General features: G+C 36.3%; 1 protein-coding gene across 13 annotated transcripts in view; it reads right to left on the reverse strand.

The window, feature by feature from the left end:
* The window catches only part of SPAG9 (sperm associated antigen 9), an 83782-nt gene that overhangs the window by 16621 nt on the left and 51999 nt on the right, over nt 1-15162 (reverse strand). For all 13 annotated transcript variants that reach the window (XM_004684382.2, XM_004684381.2, XM_004684380.2 and 10 more), the window contains 12 exons: nt 14936-15088; nt 14427-14478; nt 11643-11773; nt 9212-9268; nt 8000-8176; nt 6574-6703; nt 5485-5574; nt 5055-5222; nt 4479-4650; nt 2818-3036; nt 2376-2571; nt 800-925 (listed from right to left, as the gene is read on the reverse strand). In XM_004684382.2, the coding sequence (XP_004684439.1) occupies nt 800-925; nt 2376-2571; nt 2818-3036; nt 4479-4650; nt 5055-5222; nt 5485-5574; nt 6574-6703; nt 8000-8176; nt 9212-9268; nt 11643-11773; nt 14427-14478; nt 14936-15088 (1671 nt within the window). The remainder of the gene's footprint in view (nt 1-799; nt 926-2375; nt 2572-2817; nt 3037-4478; nt 4651-5054; nt 5223-5484; nt 5575-6573; nt 6704-7999; nt 8177-9211; nt 9269-11642; nt 11774-14426; nt 14479-14935; nt 15089-15162) is intronic.

Below are 15162 nucleotides of genomic sequence, written 5' to 3' on the forward strand. Positions count from 1 at the left end.
TCCTTTGTAAAAATTATTTTATTGTACTGCACTCTTAACTTTCTAAGGGAAGAGTGGCTTACATAAGGGAACAGCAAGTGTCCATAAACAAAGTTTTATTGGAAGACAGTCATACAACTTGACATATATTATCAGTGTAATGGCTACTTTAATACAACAGCAGAGTAGTTGTTAGAGACCATATGTTCAATTTGTATCTGACCCTTCACAGAAAAGGTCTGCTTTTCAATTTGTAGCACTAGACCCCAATGAAAAGGTATTCTAGTGGTGCTGTTTTACCTTGGGAATAGCACAATCTTATAAAGCTCCCCACACTAACAGAAAGTGAACAAACCATGTAATATTAGTCACTACATCCTTAGTTTTCTGACTGATTTTTCCTACTAAAAAGTTGTTTGGAACTGGGCCTTCCTACATTCAAATATACTAATTTAATCCCTGATATTATTTCCTGAACACACTCTAGTCTATAGAAACTTCCCAAAGTATGTATCTATGCAGTTCAGGATCTTCTATTTCTATTTCACCCAGTCTTTAAAGTCTTATTTACTTCCTCTTCCAAGAATATTATATTAGGGGAATAATCTGTGACAAAGAAACCTACAGTTTATCACTCAGAACCAATGTACATCCAGTTTAGGAAGCAGTTGCAATATAACCTCAAAATGTACACACATACAAATCTCTTTCATATATACTTTTTTTCATAGTCAATTATACCACATTTTATTTATCTTCTATTTCAAAAGCAAAAGTAACATACTAAATATAATTTAACAATAAAAGAATTGGCACCCACCAGCCATTCTGAGCTCCAAGCCACATAGTTGGTAAAAGGCTACTCATTTTCTGGGCTTCTTCTCTCACCAAGTCTTGTTCACAGGGCAAGACTGATATTTGATCTTTAAACACATCTGAGTCATTACTGGTAAAGGTGGGGGGAAAGGAAAAATGTCTGAGTATGCTCAGTTTTCAAGAATTGAGTATTTCTATAGTTTAGCTTACAATTTAAAAAATTTCAACAATAAAATTCCAGAAAGTCTAAGTGAAATGCTTATATTAAATATTTAGTAATTTTTTTAAAACAATACTGTTTCCTGGTTTCTTTTTATGTATGTATGTATGTATACAGAACTGGGATACAGGCCAGAGGTGCAGGGGCAGTGAAAGGATTCACCAGATACAGAGTGGGGAGCAGAACAGGCAGATGTACTGAAATGCACTGCTGAGGGGAGCAGCGGGTGGGTCAGGAGAGGTCTGCTGTGCCATGTGTATCACCTCCAAGGCTGGGGCTCGAACTTGTACTGAAGCAGTTGCAGCTAGCTTGCAGTGCTGTGCTCAAACCCACTGCACCACCAGGGAGGGCCCTATTTAGTAATTTTAATAGAAGCAACATGAATGTACTAGGAGACCCAAGATACTGTATAAAAGGGGCTGGGCTGGGTTGGGCTGGGGTAAGACATGGCAATGAAATACAGCTGACTGGATTATGGCACTCTCCTATAGTTACTTTGCATTTTATGAGTATTTTTAGGGAAAAGACAGGATGTTTGTTTTAAAACCATCCATACAAAGGAGTGGGAAGGAAGATTTTTCGAAAATAGTAAGTTGAGACATGCATGTTTTGTGTGCTAAACTTTTCTTCTGAATTGTCAGAGCACATTTAGTAAAAATATGTAACTGAGCTATCAAATTCAAAACATACAAACGAACCTAATTCTAAAAACATGATTTTATTCTTAACAATTAAATGTTGATAGATTCTTGGTTGCTCTATATACTAGGAAGAATATTAACCTGTAAAAAGGATTCAGTGTAGATAAACACCCATTAACTTTTGATAAGGTCTTAAAGATGGCAAAAAAGAAAGTTAAAGAATTCACCACATGGGTCCGAGATTATCCAAGCTATTAAGAACCTAAACAAATTATTTTCTCATAAAATATTTACCAGGAAGCTAAATTCAAAAAGACATTCAAATCCATATGAGAAATTTAAACAATGGATAATTCTGATGAACTACAGTGGGAGTGAGAGTAGGGGTAGGGATAAAAACGGCAAAGGTTTGCAATACAACTGAAGATAGTAAGTACATTTAAAAGCAAAAGTCAAAGGAGAAAAACCAGAAAGATTTTGGCTAATATAATTTATAGACAGATTTTTTTTTTTTTTTAGGTTGAAAAGAACAGAAAACAAATGGAAAAATACATATCCAGAGAAAATGCACTGGAGTGAACAGATGAAGAAGACACAATGGGAATTAGTAATACCATCCAACTTTGCCTACAACATTGTCAGTTAGGGGATTTATTTTGCCTGCTCCAGATTATCTTGTTCTTTTTCTGTTGCACTTTGGCAACAGATAAGTTGTATACCTTGACTGAAACACTGGTAAGAGGTCTTCTGGTATTTGAACTCCCAAAGGATCCGTAAAAACATGCTCTGTGTACACGCCAGTTTGAGAGATGTCCGTGGTGTCTTCAGCAGACCCTGCATTACCTTCTGTGGCTTCGGTGGCTTCTTCTGCTGTTGGAATATTTTCATCAACCTCACTATTTTCTGTTTCCTTTTCTACGAAATAAATAAAACATGCTAACTATCTAGAGTTTGGCCTTTTAATAATGTCCTGACACAAACCCTGCTACAGAATTCCACCCTAACCTCTCCCCTCCTCTACCATACTACACTGTGAAATTGAGAATTCTTTATTTAATAGCCATTTCAGTACTTCTTTCAAGTGCTTTGATCCTTATAACTTTAAGATCTAGACTAAATACATAATACATATGTAGATGACATGTAAGGAAAAAGACACACCTTGCGGTTTCTCCATCACTGGAGACGCACCATTGGTACTAGGAGAGGTGGCAGCTGTTGCCAAGCCTTCTGCAGAACAACCCACCACTGTGATACCGCCTAACAGACTGTCTGTCTCTGCTGAACTATTGCTTGTCACACTTCCACATAAAGACGATTTGTCAACCTGTCCTGATTCTGAAAGTTCTTCTCTGGCAGGGTAGTCTGTTTCTCGTGCCCCTAAAATAGAAAAAAAAAATCAATAAACCTCTATTGATGTTTTCTCAAAAAAAAAAAAAAAACTCTCAGTTTGAAATTAGAATGTGAACATGAAGGTTATCTGGATACAGTGCTAAGACGGCAGTTTAAATTTTATTTAAATAACCTTCACAGATTAAGAAAACAATCTAAAAAATTTAAGATACTACTTCCATTACTACAAGCAGAAGTAAACTTGAAGAAGTCGGAATTGCTGCTTCTGTTTTTAATATAAGCTCCTCTCAACAATCGCCTAATGAAGTTAAAAAAACAAAGAAACCGGGCTCTCCCTGGTGGCGCAAGGGGTAAAGCAATGCATTAAGAAGCTCTCTGAAGCAACTGCAGCATGAGTTTGGTCTCCTGTTTGGGAGCTAACCCGCCCACTGCTCCCCTCAGCAGCGTATTTTGTGTTCTGCCTGTTCTGCTCCCCACTCTGTCTCTTGTCAATCTTCTCACCCACCACACCTCTGGCCTATTCCCCAGTTCTGTAAGCATAAAAAAAAAAAATCTAGAAATGTATGACAAGTCAGCAAAACAACAACTAGTTATCAAGGTTACTATTTGAATATGGATTTCTACCCATAACTATTAAAAACTAATTACCCTAAGTATCCATAAAGTGCCTTAAGATTAGTAAGACACTAAAAAACCATCTACTTATATGATTTTGCCTACATTGGATAATTCATATAATTGGAATCACACAGTATTTGTCCTTTTGTGTCTGGTTTATTTTAAGATGTTTCCAAGATTAACCCATATTGTAGCATGTATCAGAATTCCACCCCTTTTTTTAACATATCCCATTTGTGGATATATCATTTTAAGTTCTAAATGTTTTAACATCACTAATGTTGAAATTAAGAAGAACGTTGCTTTGTAGTCAATCTTTTATCTTTTTTAAAGAGATTTATTCTTATTTATTTATACATACAAGAACTGGGATATGGGCCAGAGGTATGGGACTGGGTGGGGTAAGGTGGGTGAGAGGACTCACCAGAGACAGAGTGAGGAGAACAGGAAGATCCACAAAACAACACTGCTATGGGGAGCAGCTGTGCCTTGGGTCAGCTCCCTGGCCAGGGATTGAACTCATGCCACAGTGGTTGGTAATAGCTTGATGGTGCTAACTTAATCCCTGTGCCACCAGGGAGACCCTGTAATAAATCTTAATATAAATAGTCCCTTGCTCTTTGCCTTCCAGTCATCTTTTCATATTACTTGTCTTATTTTCTTCACACTATCTGAAACTATCTTGTTTAATCATTTCTTTCCAGTTTATTTTTGGTCTCCTCCAACTAGAATATAAACTCAAATTAGAAAGAACAAATTCTATGAGGGCAGTGCGTCTATCTTCAGAAACCAAATCAGGGCAAGGAAGGAGATTCAGAAAGTGTGAAGGGAGGGACATGCTATTCTCTTACCTGGCACACTTGCTATACACAGAACATGAGAGTTGCAAACAGTGAAACTGTCTAGGATGTTGCCTGGCTGGATAGCATCAATAATGATGACTTTTGTAGCTGAATTTGTGCTGGTACAAATCCAGACTAGACTGGACAATTCTTCTTGGTTTTTTAACTCCTTCTGCTGTTCCTATATAGGTAAAGTAAGGAAAACAAAGATTTAAATTATATGTATATAGTAGCTGTGTTATTACAGTAAATAACGAACTATTTCAAGTTTATTTTCAAATTATTTGAAAGGCTAAAAATATAATTATCCAATATTTTGGTAAACTAAAACTAGTAAAGTAGATCAGTGACAAAAATGTTCTATAGTTTGAGTGTGATGGTTGTTACATTAAGTATAGACATTTGTCAAAACTGCTTAAATTGTACTTATTTCAAGCATACATACTTTGTTGTATGTTAAATATAGCTCAATAAAGCTGATTAAAAAGAGTGTGAAGAGTAAACATGAGTACTCCCAATTAGAAACTAAACAAACAATAAAATATATAAAAAGCCAGAAAGTCAAATGTTAGTGCAGGCACTCACCTTAAGTTCCTGATCCAATTTATCTAAACTACTCTGAGATGCACTTCGCTGTTTACCGCCTTCTGCATCCAAACCAGAAATGTCCTTGTAAAATACACTTGCTCCCACAACAGAACCACCGTCTCTGGTCTTTCCACCTGATAAATTGACGCCAACAGCACACCATAGCTTTTAGAGGTAAAAAAAAAAAAAAGGGGGGGGCATTAAGTCACTTTCTAAAACTGTTTAGAACTTGTCACATTTTATTTAAAAACTGAATGATTATAAATATAGATCTTTATTATTTAATGCACCCCAGTCTAAAGCTATTAGACAAAATAAGCAATAACATCACCTACAGAAACAGAGTTTAAACTTTTTGATTTTGGAAGAAAAATTCACCAACACAGAGTTCAGTAAATGACTTCCTTTAACTTCAAAATTTATTTACCTTCATTGATGTATCTTTTTCATCTAGAGGTCTGAGATAGACAGGTACAGGTAAATTTTTCATCTTATTTTCCCCTTGACCATTGGTTACCTAGTAATTGGGAAGAGGACAGAAAAACATACATTGGACAGTATAAGCAAAAGTTTACAATTCAGACATGGACACACACTGCTAATATGTACTGAATCCTTGAAATAAATTCAAGTAAATTTTGTCATCCTTATTTGAAAAATAAATAGCTAATCAAGTAGCAAGTAGAGAAAAGTTAAACAAATTCAATTATGTTTTTATATGAGCAAACATATGGGTGTGTGAGGATATGTGTATATATGCATAAGAATGAGTCTTTGGGGTAGGGTGGGACTATGGAATAGACAAGAAAAATGTTTCCCAAAGACCTAAACTGAATTTTAAGACAATGGTTTGAAAGGTTCCTGGTAAAAGCCTTAAAACTTTCATTTTTCCTTCTTAAAACTTTTAAATAGGGCCTCCCTGGTGGCAGAGTGCTATCACCAGCCCCTGTAGCTTGAGTTCAATCCCTGGTCAGGGAGCCAACCCACATGGCGTAGTAGACCGTCTCACCCGCTGTTCCCCTCAGCAGTGTATTTCAGTCAATCAGCCTGTTCTGTCCCCCATTCTGCTTCTGGTGAATTCTCTCACTACCCCCCACCCCCACCCCCTTCACCTCTGGGCTATACCCCAATTCTTGTATGCATAAGTGAATAAATCTTTTTTTTTAATTTATAACAGTTTATTTTGAATAAATATTTTTTTTAAAAAATTTTAAATAACAGATACTGCTTTTTAAAAAATTAAAATTTAAATATTAAAACAGAGCAGTACTTCTGTTCCACAAGTTCCATACACTTGGCCATCTCCTACTGAGAGGAGCCCTCTTTTCTCCTCAAAGACTCCAGGCATTTCTTTTGTGCTCTAAGTTTCTAGAAAACATCCTGAAAATCACTATCCTAAACACTTTCTACATGTGAGCCAAGTCCATAAAACTCGAAATGAGCAGGTTTAGGGTGTGTATTTTCTTTCATGTCCAGGCATTTCCCACTAAATGCTCTTATCACATTTATACTTTACCTGTTTGTACTTCTGAGGCAGACTCCAGCCAAAGGCTTGCACTCTGCCGTCTTCCTTCTGAACATGTGCCTTTACCTGACGGTACTGTTCTCTCTTTTGTTCTCTGCGTGAGGCTAAACTAGCTTCAGTTCTAAAAGGAAAAGAAATCTCCTTCTAATTAAATGTATACAGTATCTTATGTTCCCCTACTGCTAAGATAACAAAAATAACAAAAAAAAAAAAAAAACACATGACTTCATATTTATTTCAAGCTACAACTCCTCCTTATGAAGTATTATGCTAAAGCTATCCAGAGGATACAAGGTCCATGTGCAAACAGCCGTGACAGTATTTTGAATAACAGACACCAAATTTCTTACATGTTTGAGATTTGAGCCATTTATAAAGGAAAAATATTCATATGCTTTTGGATCCTTTTTTTTTCACCCAACAAATACTTAAGTGATTATTTTCTAATGCTTGGGAATGTAAATAAAAATGACTACAATCAATAAATCAATTCTCTCCTTAGGAAATAATACAGGTTAATTTTTGGACCCCATTAACTTGTTTCAAAAGACAAAATGCCAAATGACTTGGTGAGATTTAGAGTCATAGAGCAAAATACTGATTCGAAAAATGGTTTGTCTTTCTTTGGGTGATTTTCTTAAGAAAATTGCTATGTAGTTAAAAAATTCTACCAACATGTCAGAATTTTTACAGACACTATGTAATTCAATCCTAACACCTCTGAAGTAGTTTATCATACTCATAGGCAAAGAAAGAAGGGCTCTGAGAAGCTAATCTGCTCAAGTTCATGTACCTAAAGAATAGTCAGGATGGAAAATCAAGTCCTCTGACTCCAAAGAAAACATTCAAACACTTAGGAGCAAGGCTTATATAGGCCTTTAATATTTCTATTAACATTTATCAACACATTACCAACAAAAGTGAGACTTCAAAATATTCCTTCTCTTTATGAAAATTGTGAAAATCAGTATTATTAAAAGGTACTGACCACAAATAATTTACTTAAAGATAATGAAGTCACAAAAATTGTTTCTTGGCCCTTCCTGGTGGCGAAATGGGTTAAAGCAGAGCACTGCAAGTGAACCGCAGCCCCCTATGTGCAGGGTTTGATTTCCAGCCCCGTGGGTGACCCACATGGCGCAGCAGACCTATCCTGACCTGTCAACTGCTCCCCTCAGCAGTGTACTTTGTTGAGCTACCTGCTCTGTTCCCCACTCTGTCTCTGGTGAATCCTCCTACCACTCCTGCACCTCTGGCCTGTACCTCAGTTCTGTATGCATAAAATATATAAATCTTTAAAAAAAAGAGTTTCTCCACAGATTTACCTGAAGCCTCACAAGTGATCTGATAAGGGGCAAGAATATTCTGAACTGTTATCTTGTATAGGGCATAACAATTCATTATGGAAAATACTTACTCGTTTTCACTAAGAAAATCAAAGGCTTTCGACTTATCTCCAGGTAGCTGAGCTAAGGTGCTGCTTCTTTTCTTGACAGAAGGAGTAACATGAGAGGTCGGTGCATTGTACTTCAGATTAACAGGTGGTTCAGGTTTTTTGGTAGTATTACTTGAAGAGCTGAAAAGTCGGCTGAAACTAAAAAGCAGAAAAGTGTGTGTTTGTGCATATCACATGCACTGTGAAGAATAATATGTAATTTTCCACTCCAAACTCCAAATAGCTTTCGCAAAGCAATCAATGAGTAATTGGCAAAAAAAAAAAAAAAATTTTGTAAGTCACACACTGCAGCCTTTGCAATAACTCACAGCTAAACTCAGACATTCAGGAAAGAGAAGCTATGGCTTAGGATGGCAGATTCATGCCATTCTAAAGAATAATCTTGAACTAACAATTCCCACAATGAAAGGAAGAAGTTCTGAAGTACAGGGAACTGTACTTCATAAAATAAAATAAAATGGTTATGGCTAGTACAATCTTGGTGCTAGCTTAGTGGTTGTTAAACAACAAAGTTGTGGCTATATGGTTTGAACAAAGTTTGGTATATCAAATCTAAAACTAGTCATAATAAAGTACTAGGATATATATTACCATTTTAATACACATCTTATAGATTTTCTTATTAAGTTCAGTTTAAGTAATTGTTTTCATATCTACTTCAAAAAAAAATCAACACATCTATTAAAGAGCAAGTTTACCAAATAGGGTTAAGATTTAAGCACAATAAGTAATAACAATACTTCTGGCATAAAGATAATTCAATTCCAAAACACACACGTAATACACATTACTCAAACTCCATTGGACATTACTTTGTAATGTCCATTACAATTAAAGAACCAGTACATAACTAACTTTTGGGAATCCAGGTAATTAACAACTCCAAATAATTCCCCATTGTTTATTTAACTTTGCAGAGGATTTCAACAAATGCATAGCCAACATGATGCAGCTTACGACAGCATCATTTTTGTCTTCAAGAGCAGCCTTACCGAGCTGGTACACTGCGTATCAAAAAGAAAGAATTCAGTTTAGCTATAAACCTCAAATTTTAAAAAGGAAGATTATACAAAATCATTCTTGAAAATAAATTTTGACTGTAATCTCATCTCAAAGTGCTGTCTAATGTTATGTGCTTTTTTTTTTTTTTCTATGTGCTTTTAAGATACTCACAACTGCCAGATGCTTGACCTTTTTTTTTCCTGCATGGCTGGATTTTCTTTAGATGCACTATTTAAAAAAGAAAGAAGGAAGTGTGTTATTATTGAGGTGTTCTCATCTCCTAGCTGAAGAACAAGAAATTCAAGGAGTACACAAAGGAGAATCAATAACTGAATTCAGTAAATACTCTGACCCATCGTGTATGCTAAGACTACAATTCAGAAAAATAAAATGCTATCCCTCCCACAGAAAGCTCAATCTATTGAAAGAGTCACCTATATGGACAGTTAAACAGACCTGAATGTCAAAATCTAAAAAACTTTATTGAAGATAGCCTCTTTTGTCAAAATATTTCCTCATGAAACCCTGTCTTTAAATGTCTCTATTGTCTTATATTCTCAGTTATCACAAAATAGCTTGCAACTTTACTGTTCTTTCACAGGATTAAAATTTCCCCAGCATCCAAAATGGAAGTGGATAAACTAAAACTGACAGGCATTTCAAAATAATTTCAGGAGAATATGTGCCTCTCTGGTGGTGGCTCAGCACTATGAAGCTATTACCAGCCACTGCAACATGAGCTCAATCCCCAGCAAGGAATCTAACCCATATGGCACAGCAGACCTCTCCTGTCTCACCTGCTGCTCCTCTCAGCAGTGCATTTCAGTCAATCAGCCTGTCTGCTCCCCACTCTGTCTCTGGTGAATCCTCTCATCCCCCCCACACCTCTGGCCTACACCCCAGTTATAGTATGCATAAATAAAAAAGAAATCTTTAAAAAATAAGTGCAACAAGGAAAAAAAAATGTTTTCAGGAGAATAAAGCATTCCAAACTGATTTAGTAAAGAGAGAAAGATTCTTCCATCACTGTAAGAGCCCCCTTTTACCTTTTTTTTCAAGGACTGAATTAAAAACATTTTGAATTCAACATAAAAGTAAGCTACCACTTGTCTATACTTAATAGACTACCTATGGCTGCCAGAATTAGAAACAGCAATGAAAAGTGGAGTCTACCTATACACCTCAGTTTTTAAAATATCTCTTCATTGTTTATTCTTAATAAAGTTAAAAATACACTTTCCATGTCTCCCTGATGGAGCCAGGGGTTAAGCCTCAGCACTACGACACTATCCCTGGCCAGGGAGCTAATCCACATGGTGCAGCAGATCTCTCCTGTCTTGCCTGCTGCTCCCCTCAGCAGCATATTTCAGTTAATCTAATCTACCTGTTCTGCTCCTCACTCTGTCTCTGGTGAATCCTTGCACCTCTGGCCTGTAAATAAATCTCTCTCTCTTTCAAATTTGATAAATAGATTCATTACATCATCCTTCATTTTTGTACAATGTATGGTTTCCCTGTGAAATTCCCTCCACCAATTCTCCTGTGCACCATCACCATAGTCCCTTGTGCTCTTCCCACTCCTGACCTGGTCCTTCTCCCTCCACCACCCCTATAGAATGTCTCTGATCTATAGTTGCTTGATGATTTTGGTTTTTACTGTATTATAGTTACTTTTTTTCCCTGATTCCTTTTGTTTTTTTCCACAGTCCTCCTATAAGTGAGACCATTCTTTTTTTTTTTTTCTTTCTGGCTTATTTTGCTGAGCATATTCCTTCCAGCTTTATCCGTGTTGCTGTGAAGAGCATGAGTTTATCCTTTTTTGACTGCATAAATAAATCGACACTTCCTAGTCCCTAGTTTCTCTGTTCATTAAAAAGATTAAAATATTCATCTCCTTACTTCTTAGCAGGTATAAACAACTTCAATTTTAGCAAGATGCAATTATGCTACAGAAAGTATTTTCTTCTAATATGACACTGAAAGGATATAGACTGTTAAATGATATAATCACAATGAAGTAAAAGCTGGCATTTAGAAAAGTATTTTCATACACTTTAAAATATGTTAGTATGTTACAATACAATTTTAAAATATGGGAAAATTAGGGGACAACTACTTAACAAGTTTTCATGGGTTTTCTCTAAAGTAAGGATTGTTGCTGAGAATATGACCATTAGATGGCAGCCGTAGGTGAGACTTAAGATCCATGAAAGCTGCATTTTGCATGTGTAGTCAGAAGGGTTGGGGAGTAGGAAGTTAAGGAAGACTATGTTTCAAAAAGACACTAAATTAAAATGATTTAATTTCCTATGTTGTCTATGATTTTTCATAGACATTATTGCAAAGAACTGTCAATGCCTATATTCTTTTGAAAAATAAGCATCATTCATACATAATAACAATTGCATTTTAGAGGCTGTGGGGCATTCTCCAAGAGCTGTTACTGGCCTTGATCACACTACTACTAAGTCTGAATATTTCTTTAGAAAGTCTTTTCTAGTGAACAGGGCATAGGTCATAGGGAAGGTAGGCTGCCTCTAGTTTTGAGTCAAGGAATTACAGGAAATAACAGAAAATCACCAGAGGTATATCTCATACTAACCGAATCATCTCTGTCCATCGAACAGCTTCTTGAAGTTCCATCAATCTCTCTTTATATTGGTTTCTCTCCATTAGAACTCGGGCCATTTCTACTCTAGTAAACCGCTTCCTCTGGGCTGTAGGAATATCGCTCTATAATAAAATAAAAACTAAATAAATCATTCTGAGAGCCTAACTCACACAAACAAAATCTTTAAACTTTTAGACAAATCCTTAATTTCTAATCACTGAAAAACAGCTTCATAAAAATTAATTGGTGAGGTTCAAATAATTATGACTAAAATTATCTGAGCCCTCCCTAGTGGTACAACAGGTTAAAGCACAGCACTATGAAGCTACCTACTGCGAGTTCGATTCCTGACCAGGGAGGTGGCCCATACGGTACAGCAGACCTCTCCTGGCCTGCCTACTGCTCCCCTCAGCAGTGTATTTCCAGTACATCTGCCTGTTCTGCTCTCCGCGATGTCTCTGGTGAATCCTCTTACCCTCCGCACCTCTGGTTTATATCCCAGCTCTTATATGCACAAATAAATATTTTGTGAAAATAACAGTAATTATGACTAAGAAGAGGCAGACAACTTATTTTTTAATATTTGAGAAAACAGAGGTTACAAAGTAAATTTTAAAAGCTAACTGGTATCTATTTGATTCAATATGTTCAACTGAAAATACTGCTCTAACATTTTAAATTCATAACAGATGCTAGTCCTTCATAAATTAGTTACAAGTTGGTTCCAAAAGAGATTCTTTTATTGCAAATTACCAATTCATATTACACCAAAGCCAGCGCAAAGTATAAATTTACTGACTAGCCAATTTACCCAACAATAAGAGTCAGTAAAACAATGCAATGTGGAGACAACTGTATTAATTGTAATCTTTTTTGGAAAAAATAGGGATGTGAATATGGTAAGACTCCAATGGGGCATGCTAGAGTCAACTTCCTTGCACTGCTGATTTCTAAATACTCTGTTGCGGAGGGAGGTTGGCTTAGGGAGCTTGATTTAACTATGGGGTTTTGTTTGGCTGAGAGAAGTATGCATATTTTGGATCAAAGCTGAAAGGTTTGGACAGTGAGAAAGAAAGGTCAAAACCTCCTTCAATCTCCTCCTGCTGCAGAAATTGGTGTCTCCTTTAAATAAAAGTCAAAAACCAAATGATTAAAGGATTCTGAGTTTGAAACACAATAATCCTGCTACTGGGCATACACCCTGGGGGAAAAAACAAACGAGCAAGGATACCTGTACTATAATATTCATAACAACATGTATTTTTGTGGTAGTAAAAAGCTGAAAATTACCTAGATATTCACTAATAGGAAAACAGATATATAAATTATAGTATATTCACATAATAGAATCTTATAAAGCAATGAACAGGCATGAACCACAGCACTAAATTATGACACAGAGGAATCTTAAAAACAATACTGAGTATAAGAAGCAAATCTCAGAGACTAAAGAGAAAATAAATGTAAAAATAACAAAATTATATAATATTTTTTAGTATGGTTTACATGTCTAGTATGAAAATATTATTTTGTTAAAGGTAATGTTAAGGGGAAGGATGTCCTAAAAGAACTCTGCAGAGTCTTGTAGACTCCACCCCCTACTCCAGCTTTCTGGATCCCATCCCCTAGTCCAGTGATTGGAAAACTACAACTCCCAGCAGCACCAAGGAGAGAACTGTGAGGGCCTACCAGCGGAGCTAAGCAGGCATTCTGGGACTTTGGGGGATAAATAGTGAGCAGTTTTCCAACTGACATTCTGGAGAGGTAACTGTTCTCTCTGGAGCAACTGTTCTCAGATCGTGTAACTGGGGGTAGCAGCCTTATTTTGGGACTAGAGCTCCAAGTTAGCCCTGCTGGTAAAGTATTCCACTACTTTGTATCCCTCTCTCTTTCCCTGGGTTGTTTCTTTTTCCTTTTCCCTTTTTGTAAATAAGCCCATTACCCTTTCTGTGTGTGCCTGCAGAAAATTACATTTTGAGTGTGTGGGTGAGGCTCCACAGACAGGCAGCCCAAGTCTACGCTGGGCTATGCTGTAACAGTAAGACAATGAGAAATACAGAACAGTAATTTCCTATAGAAGGTAGGAGCAAGGTAGCTTGAATGTTTGACAATGTCTAGATCTTCGGTTAGGTGGTGGGTTCATAATGTTAATTTATTATGCTTTATAACTTACATATCACATATATTTTTGGACCTATCAAATAGTATAGCTTTCAAGAAAAACAACATTGAAAAAATAAAAAGCCAACTATCCTTCTGTCCAGGACCCCCATATACTTCAGTGTGACGCCAGCCCAGCAAACACCTGTAATGGGAATGCTAATCTAGCCACCCACAGATTTACTAGTATGCTAATAATGTTAACAAGATGCTCAAATTTTTCCTTCACATTTATAAATGTTGACACAATATGGGTTAACTGGCTAGTATTAAAGATGTAGGCTTCATCTTTTGATGTTTGATATTATTAAACAACTTTAAAGCTTTCATATTTCTAAGTCAAAAATTGAAACAAAACAACCAACCAAAAAATCCAAGATGCCCACTTGGTCCTTGAGCTCAAACATGCAAACACAGTAGGAGAAGAGCCACATGGAGCTAGGAAGCTTAGTGTGTAGAGACTTGTAGGAGTATTCTATTCATCACCGTAAATAAGCCTTTTACTTTAAAATATCTTTACAGTGCTATATCCAAAGCTTAATTACCAAGGTTTCCTCAAATTTTTCATATTTACAAAAACATGGTAAGGAAAAATTTCCAAAATTGTAAACTTACATCGTCATCATCTTTTGCTTTTTGCCGTGCATCTTCAGCTTCCGCACGAGCTCTAATAGGGAGAAAGACCAAAACGCATTATTTGAAGTGAGTGAGTTTTCTTTACAAAGAGTAACAGAATAGGCCCACAATTTACCACCTTAATTATTTTTACCTCCTTAGTAGAGAATTTATCTGCCTTCATCTAAGGGAAATGTTATAAAAGTGTTCTTAGAATTTAAAGAAACCAGTGTTAAAGAAAACCAGGTGAAGAAAAATGTTTGATTTTCCTTTTAGTGAGATTTGAACAGTTATAACAATTCTCACATTATGACATCAAAAAATGGTAATTTTCAGTAAGTGAAGGGGCCACGCAGAGCACAATCAGCAGGGCCATTGCCCATCCCAGGTGGCTGGTGGGCATTCCTGGCTAGCGGTCTGAAGCCATTATCTTTGGGTTACACTTGTTACTTTCTGTGATACACCAGAGCAAAGACAGTTTGATTTAGAACAACATAATGAAAACTTACTTCCTCAGCTCTTCCTCCAATTCCTTGTTTTTTTCCTCAAGCTTTAGTTTGGCTTGTTTAACAGCCTCCAATTCCCCTTGTAGCACATCTTTCTCACAGGTCAACTCATCCACTTTTGCTATCAAGTCATTCTTCACTACATTCAAAGCATTTCTAAGAAAAACACATTTCAAGTGCATCTTTACAAAAATATTCTTTCCATCTTTCAGTGTATTCAATTGTAGACT

The sequence above is a fragment of the Condylura cristata genome, unplaced genomic scaffold, assembly GCF_000260355.1.
Source record: "Condylura cristata isolate star-nosed mole 26May11 unplaced genomic scaffold, ConCri1.0 scaffold00017, whole genome shotgun sequence".
NCBI lineage: Eukaryota > Metazoa > Chordata > Mammalia > Eulipotyphla > Talpidae > Condylura > Condylura cristata.